The 8,073-nt window shown below is 34.9% G+C and overlaps 1 protein-coding gene across 1 annotated transcript; it reads left to right on the forward strand.

The window, feature by feature from the left end:
- The first annotated feature begins 2,500 nt into the window (after positions 1-2,500).
- Positions 2,501-8,073, forward strand: LOC133303746 (uncharacterized). The gene is made up of 12 exons (XM_061503711.1): positions 2,501-2,880; positions 3,429-4,015; positions 4,098-4,187; positions 4,307-4,546; positions 5,392-5,613; positions 5,692-5,974; positions 6,078-6,412; positions 6,554-6,654; positions 6,771-6,874; positions 6,962-7,035; positions 7,127-7,223; positions 7,694-8,073. The coding sequence occupies exons 1-11, from the start codon at positions 2,673-2,675 to the stop codon at positions 7,220-7,222; spliced, it is 2,340 nt and encodes a 779-aa protein (XP_061359695.1). The 5' UTR covers positions 2,501-2,672; the 3' UTR covers position 7,223; positions 7,694-8,073.

The raw sequence follows: 8,073 nt of genomic DNA on the forward strand, positions 1-8,073 counted from the left end.
TCTTTGTTTAACATTGCTCGAATGTGACAAACCGAAGAGGTCTCACGAGCATCATCATGTTAGTTAAAATCTCGATTTAAATCTGCGCTTTTACGATTTTACGACTTTTTTTAATCAGAACGATATCATCAAAATTTCAAACGCTTTTACGTTTTTACGATTTTTTTTACGTTAGGATTTTACGTTTTATGATTTTTTATTTTTCTTTAGATTTTAGGTAAAATCTCAATTTTAACTACCATAAGCATCATTACTACATTCTTAAAGTAAAAAGTATAATAATTGTTGACTTTATAAAAATTTACATATATAGAGAGAGAGGAAGAATGAAGAAAGTAACAAATAGAACAATATTATATATTGATATGACATGATGTAATTGAGAAGACAAAATATTAAGCTCTATTTATATTAAGGATTCGTTTTTTCTGCAGTTACTGCAGATAATTTATCTGCAGTAAACCTAATACGATATCATTTTGGGACGAAAATCATGGTATTTTTGTAATTTTAATTTATTTCAGGGTTATTATAGTCTTTATATTTATAATAATTTAGTTTTTCAATCCAAAACAACGTTTTTTTGAGAGTAAATGCAGATAATTTATCTGCAGTAACAACAGAAATATTATTCTGTTATACTAAAATAAGAAAATAAATTACGAAATATGTAAAATTAATAAAAATAATTTTAGAAAATTTATAAAATATTTTAAACTATTTAACTGTTTTCAGATACAGTGTTAATATAATACGATCTTTTTTAAATATACTAGTATTTTTTTCTTTTTAACTAAATTCAATCCTCTCTGTAGTTACATTCTAATTGACCGATAAATAAAAAATATGGCGTAAAAATTATTTCTCTTATCTAAGCTATACAATTTGAAATCAAGTATCATCTGTGTGCTTTCTGGCCTCTTGCCCCCTCCTATGTATTAAAAAAAAAAACACCATTGTAAATCAAGAATAATTCAGCTAATTAAAAAGTAAAAAGATATAGAAAATAAAAATGAATCATTTACTAAGCATTAAAAATTTAATTAAGGACATTACAGAGTTAAAAAAAAAAGTGTGCGAGAAATTAGAATTATTGTAAAATAAATAAATAAATATAATAATAATAAGGATTAAATTGGATGCTTTCTAAAATTAATAGTGAAAACTCGGGGTGTTTGCGGTCTGGATTGGATCGGTTTTGGAAGCAAAAATCATCCGATCATATTCCTTCGGTTTTATCATGTAATCATCCATTCGATTTGGATTTTTTTTCAAATCCGATCCAATCCAATCCAATTTTTTCCGGTTTGGATTAGATCGATTTTCGATTTTTTGAAAATCTTAAAAATTGTTTCATGATTATTGTGCAAATAACATCTTTTGTATATGTGTTTGCTTTTTCTGCAGTTACTGCAGATAAGTTATCTGCAGTAAGCCCAATACGACGTCATTTTAAGGAGAAAATCATGGTGTTTTTGTAATTTTAATTTATTTCAGGGTTATAACAGTCTTTATATTTATAATTTTTTAAGATTTCAATACCAAAACGACGTCGTTTTGGGAAAAATGCAGATAACTTGTCTGCAGTAACTGCAGAAACATTTTCCCCTTTGTATATATTGACTTTGTAATTTTATTTTTTTTAAATACAAAAGTATTAGTAAACGATAATATAGTTTTTTTTTGGAAAATGAGATATGAACCTCTACATAGATGAAATTTTGTTGATAAGATGTGACTAATTTTTTTCTTGGGTTTAGTTGATGGGTTAATGAGTGTTGGGTTTAGAAATTTTTGGGCTATGATTGGAGAAAGACCCAAGTAGGTAGAGGGAAATTAATATATTGGATCAGGTTTTATCTACCAATCCGAAAACTGATCTAATCCAATTAAAATTTGCTGTTTTTTTTCGGTTTTCGATTTTTTCGATTTTTGATTTATTCGATTATCGGTTTTTCGATTCGATTACCGCGGTTTGGATCGGTTGATAAACACCCATAATAAAAACTGATATAATTAAATTGGTTTTAAAAAACTTAAAACTGATACAATCGATTTGGTTTTGAAAAAATCAAACCGAAAAGGACATTTTTTTTAGTAACAAGGACCAAATTTATTATTATTATTTCTTTATTTTTTTTCTACTAAAAAAAGTTTTCAATTTCAATTTCCCATTTTAGTAATCGGGATAGGATATTGTGACAACCAAATAGTGTTATTACTAATGTTATTACCACATCTTAACCGTTGATTTCCGCCAATTAACGGTTATCATTTATTGTGAATTAATAATTAATTAATGAGTTTGATTTGAAAATGATAACCGTTGATTGATAGAAATCAACAATTAAGATGTAGTAATAACATTGATAGTAATATTATTTGGTTATTAGAATATCCTATCCCACGCTAATCTCGCTTTGTGTTCCTTTTAAAAGGGTTTTGCGTTCCGCTTTGCTCCTCTTCGATTCTCACGCTGTCTTCTAAAAGGGTTTTATTTTTCACTCTCAAACAAAAACACAATTTTCTTTCGTTTTTTTTTTAATATCAGCCCCTTCCATCTTCCCCAAATTAGGGTTTTATTTAGGGTTTTCTTATTCGCACAAAAAATTGGGTCTTTTTTTGGTTTGGGAATCTCGTTTCTTCGATTCAGGTGAAGGAAGCTGTGAACAATGCCTCCAAGAAAGGTGAAGAGAGGTGCTGCGTCAAAGAGAACAACGAGGGGATCCTCAAAGCCTGCACTTGAGATTCAACAGCAGCAAGAGCCTGAAGCTGTGGATGTGAAGCATGAGGAAAAAAATCCAGTTCTTGATGCTGTGGTCGAGGAGAAACCCATTGATGCGAACCATTTGGCTCCAGAGGCAGTGCCTGATGTGAAAAGTAAGTCACTTTTTTTTTTAATTTAAATTATACGATTTTTATTGAATTTTTTCATTCCAATCTTGGGAGGCTGAGATATGTGCTATGTTATTTCTTATTAGTGTTTATTGTATGTTGTGGGTGCTATATAGGGTTTTGTCTAAAGTTCAAATGTTGGAAACTATTGGTAAAAGTATAGTTTGATTATGTAGCGAGTGAAATCTGATAAATGTTGGAACCTTTCATAGAAAGCATTGCTTTGATAGATCATGATTAGATGTTACCACTCATTATCACTTCTTTTGTACTTTTGTTAACTTGAGATGGACAGCTATTGTATGGGATGGATTTGCTGTGGAGGTGGGTTTTTGTTTTTTGTTTTTTTTTTGCTCTAGTTCTTTTTCTGTTGTGTTAGTGTTATACGTCTTGCGATGTTGGAAATAATTTGAACCAAGAATGATGAGGATTGGTTATGGATTATGGACCACCCCAATTTAATAAATACTGGGATGTTGGAAAAGTTAAGTGTGCTTTGATTGGGATGATTTGAAATATTTATTTTATGGCAGACAATGAAGAGGAAGTTAAGGAGTCCATAGATGAATGTGAAAAAGGTGAACACTTAGATTTGGAGGATAATTATCCTGAGTTTGAACCCGAGGAGTATGGTGGAGTTGACTATGATGAGAAGGAAATTGAACAAGAAGAAGATCAGGAGGTGGGAGGTGAAGAAGAGGAAGAACCCGAAGAGAATGTAATTGAAGAAGAGAGTGATACAGGTGATGAAGAAGTTGAATATGTTTATGAAGAAGTTGAGTGCGATGATGATGTTGATGATGATGATGAGCATGCTGGTGAGGAGCAGGGGCATGAGCATGAACATGATCATGCACAGATGGATGATTTGGAAGAAGAGGAACATCGTGAAGTTGTAAAGGAGAGGCGAAAGCTGAAGGAATTTGAAGTATTTGTTGGGGGCCTAGATAAGGATGCTACTGAGCATGATCTGAAGAAGGTTTTCAAGGAAGTTGGGGCGATTACTGAAGTCAGGCTGATGATGAATTCCCAGACTAAAAGAAACAAGGGATTTGCATTCTTGCGTTTTGAAACTGTTGAACAAGCAAAACGAGCTGTGGCAGAGCTAAGAAACCCAGTGGTAATCTTTGATCTTCTCATGGTTAGAGCAGATTTAAAATTGTTTGCGTATTAGATTTTATGTTTTATCACTACAATTTCAGATTAATGGCAAACAATGTGGTGTTGCTCCAAGTCAGGACCACGATACTCTCTATTTAGGTAACATATGCAAGACTTGGAAAAAGGAAGCTGTAAGTTTTTTCCTTGTTCTATTTCTTGCCACCTTCAAGGCCTGAGTTATGCTTACTAGCATGATGTCCTGTCAGAAGTTTGCTTAGTTTCTAACTGTTAATGGAACTTCTGGTGCCAGTTAAAGGAGAAGTTGAAACACTATGGCGTTGAAAATGTTGAGGATTTGACTTTAGTAGAAGATGGTAACAACGAGGGAATGAACCGCGGATTTGCATTTTTGGAATTCTACTCTCGTTCAGATGCTAAGGAAGCGTATAGGCGACTGCAGAAGAGAGATGTTGTGTTTGGAGTTGATAAGCCTGCAAAGGTTTCCTTTGCAGACTCCTTTACTGATCCGGATGACGAAATTATGGCGCAGGTATTTTTCTGAATCTGATTTCCTACCTTTCGCCATGGGTCGTTACATTGAACCTGTGAAGTATGGTTCATGGATCTTATTGAAGCTTTGGGCTTTTTGCAAACATCTGTGTTGGTTTTCAACATCAGTAATGATTCATTTTTTTAGTAGACTGTATTTTGGGTGCTATGACTTTATTTTTCTGCTGATTATTCATAAAAGAACACTGTGGGTTTATGTTACAATCTGAAACCAGTAACAAGGGAATTGAAAGGAAAATAAGACAAAATGTGTTACTGCAATGGAATCAAGTAAATCCAAGCAGCCATACAAGACATATTCCAGCAATTCCAATTACAATGAAACAGTCAACACAGGTGAAATGAAATTGGAATGAAAATGGAAAGGAAAATGGAATAAAAGAAACCACCCTGAAGAATTAGAGAGCTCCTGGTCTCTCCCAAGCCCAAATCCACAGATCCCGAAAGATGATTTTCCTTGCCCATGGTTCACCCCTTTTAAGTAGTGTTTTCTCCTCCAGCAGAATTCAATTACCAGCTTCAGGATCCTTCTTTGTTAACAAACTTGCTGACTCAGCACTTGGCTATATTCTTCTAATTCTCCTTCTTTCGTACATCTTGTTTGATCAAAGTGTACAGCTTACTTTTAGGGTTGATTAATAAATTTCTCCGAATTTAACCCAGTTTACTTTGGAGGGGGAATACGACAAAACTTTAATGGTTTTAATGTATGGACAAGCATGGATTCTATCCTTGCTGTGGTTGTTAGTGTTTAGCTGTTAATATACCTTATATTTGCTGATCAAGTGCTTTCAGTGCAGCTGATCAAGTATGTCTAAGTTGCAGGTTAAAACTGTGTTTATTGATTCACTGCCTCCTTCATGGGATGAAGAGTATGTTCGTGATCTTCTTAAGAAATACGGGGAGATTGAAAAGATTGAGCTTGCTAAGAACATGCCAGCTGCCCGTAGGAATAATTTTGGTTTTATTACGTTTGGTACTCATGCTGCTGCTGTGGAATGTGCTGATAGCATTACCAGTGCGGGGTTAGGTGAAGGTGACAAGAAGGTTTGTTTGGCTTTTAAATACAAAGTACATGTGCAACTGCTAAATGTTGCAGTTTATAATGCTTCCAGCTTCTTTCAGGCAAAAGTTAGGGCTAGATTGTCAAGACCTCTTCAGAGAGACCGTGGCAAACGTGTTCGTCATGGGGACTACCGTTCTGGCCGCAATTCTGGAAGATTGGCAAAGCCTTCACGGAGTCGACCTGCACCACGTAGTCGTCCTGCCCACGTGGTGAGAGGAATTGGAAGCCGTGTTCCGCCAGTTAGGCCTGTTAGTGTGAGAGATAGACGTCATGTTGCATCCATGCCAGTGAGAGCTAGGCCACTGGCTCGTCCAGCTAGATCCTATGACAGGAAATTGGCTGGTATGAATTATATATATATTTTTTCCCTCTTTTTTATTTCTAAACAGACTACCTATTGTTAGTCTTTCTTTACGAATAATATACTATGATATTGTTTTGTTAGCACCTGTATATACAAAAAGTAGCTCGAAAAGAGATTATGATCGACGTGAGGATATGCAACCTCCAAGTAGAATTTCTGCAGATTATGGCTCTAGGTTGGCCTCTCAAAGACGCCCATCTTCTAGGGATTATCCAGCCCGTGGCTCTGGCTACGCTGAGCTGCATAGAAGTACATCTCATGCTGCACCAAGGAGAGGTTATGTGGATGATGGCTATGGCCAAAGATTCGAGAGGCCTGCTCCTCCTCCTCCTCCTCCTCCTCGTCTTAGCTATCGTGAAGCGCGCCCCCATGATTATGACTCTCTATCTGGCTCTAAACGTCCTTATACTGCTATAGTAAGTATTATTTCTAAACGTATGTTGTGATGGTATTGTTTTAAATCTCATCTTAGTTCTGGTTTTAGTGAATGAAATTCTTTTTACTTTTTTTTTTTTTTTTTTATAACAAAAATTCTTTTTACTTTCATTTGTCATCAGGATGATGTTCCTCCACGGTATGTGGATACTGGTGCTCGGCAATCAAGACCACGTTTGGACTATGACTATGGAGGTAGCGCTTCACAGTATTATGGTGATAGGTTAGTTTCCTCTAAACAGGATTCTTGGATTCTCCCTGCCCCGGCAAAAAGAAAAAAGAGGGGCATAAAACCTACCGCATTTTTCTTTGGTTCTGATTCCTTTCATTTTGTTGTAGACTTGGAAGATCTAGTCTGGGATATAGTGGCAGCAGAAGTTCTATTTCTACTCAAGACTCACATGGGACATATAGCAGTCGACAGGGCATTAGTTATGGCGGAGGTGGATATTAATGCAGATAATCTGATATTTTGAACATCAAATGTTATTTGCTCAGTCCTTACATCTCTATTATGTGTTGCATGTCAGGTTCTTTTGGTGGTAGTGATGGTGGTTTGTACTCATCAAGTTATGATGGTGATTACGTATCTCGTGGAAATGATGTAATGTTACTAGCCTTTCTCAATTGGAATCAGTGTTATATATGGTTACCTATTTGTGACATTCGTATATTTTATTGTGCTGGTGCTGTAGGTTGGTGGAAGTTCGTATTCATCCATGTATCCTGGCAGGGGTGTGAGTGGTAGCAGCAGTTATATGGGTGGTGGGGGATCTAGGTCTTATTATTGAGGTAAGTCGATCTGATAAGTCCTTGTTATTATTGCATTTTGTGAAGTACTAGGGGAATTGCCCATTAGTGTCTATTTGGATCCTCTTTTTTTTAGCTTATTTTCTCCTTACAAGTAGAAGCTAAGGCACGAAAGCTCTTATAATAAAGAGTTTTTTTTTTTATAATGAAGAAAAAAGCCATAAGCTCTTATCAACTTTTCTTGAAATGTGTGTTTTTTTTTTTTTTTAACTTAACAGCTTTTAAGCTAAAAAATTTATATAATCATAATAATCACCAAATAGCATTTAGCTTTTTTCCAAGCTTTTTTTTTTTTTTTTAGTTTTAGCTTAAAAAACAGAAGATCCATACAGGCTCTAAATATCTTTTACTGAGAGATTTCTCTGTCATTGAATGGCATCTCTATATTTTTCCGTAAGGGATGACTGATGAAGATTGCACACCTGGTCACTCGTGACTTTGTCTATGAACAGATCTAAATATAATGTAGAGGCTGCTGTTGGATGTGGACTTTTGAAGCTTATGCTAATGCACGTTATGTTGCTGAACATTGCTAAGTAATAGCCTGGTTTGGGAATTTGTCACAAATCAGGGGTTATGTCTATTCAAGATAATCTCAAATCCTCTCTGGATGGATGTATACTGAGTTCTTGAATTTGTGCTGTAAGTACTGAAGTTAATTAGAGATGGAAAGAAAAGTGCTGAGCATGTGATGTGTAATTAAACCTCGTTTTACAAGACTCTCATATGAATGGATAATGTGAAACATCGCTTCATGTCGGCGGATGTTACTTTTGGTTAAGGATTATTGGGATTTTCCTGCTGTCAACAAAGTTCATTATTTTTTTTTAAT

Source organism: Gastrolobium bilobum, unplaced genomic scaffold, assembly GCF_033153095.1.
Source record: "Gastrolobium bilobum isolate Gb01-03AN ecotype WA unplaced genomic scaffold, APGP_CSIRO_Gbil_v1 utg17830, whole genome shotgun sequence".
Classification (NCBI taxonomy): domain Eukaryota; kingdom Viridiplantae; phylum Streptophyta; class Magnoliopsida; order Fabales; family Fabaceae; genus Gastrolobium; species Gastrolobium bilobum.

What these genes read in the sequence shown, in the direction of transcription:
- LOC133303746 (XM_061503711.1), top strand. Translation starts at nt 2,673, where the DNA reads ATGCCTCCAAGAAAGGTGAAGAGAGGTGCTGCGTCAAAGAGAACAACG. An exon ending in GGCAGTGCCTGATGTGAAAA is followed by an intron (nt 2,881 to 3,428) that starts GTAAGTCACTTT and finishes ATTTTATGGCAG; the next exon opens with ACAATGAAGAGGAAGTTAAG. An exon ending in AGACTTGGAAAAAGGAAGCT is followed by an intron (nt 4,188 to 4,306) that starts GTAAGTTTTTTC and finishes TTCTGGTGCCAG; the next exon opens with TTAAAGGAGAAGTTGAAACA.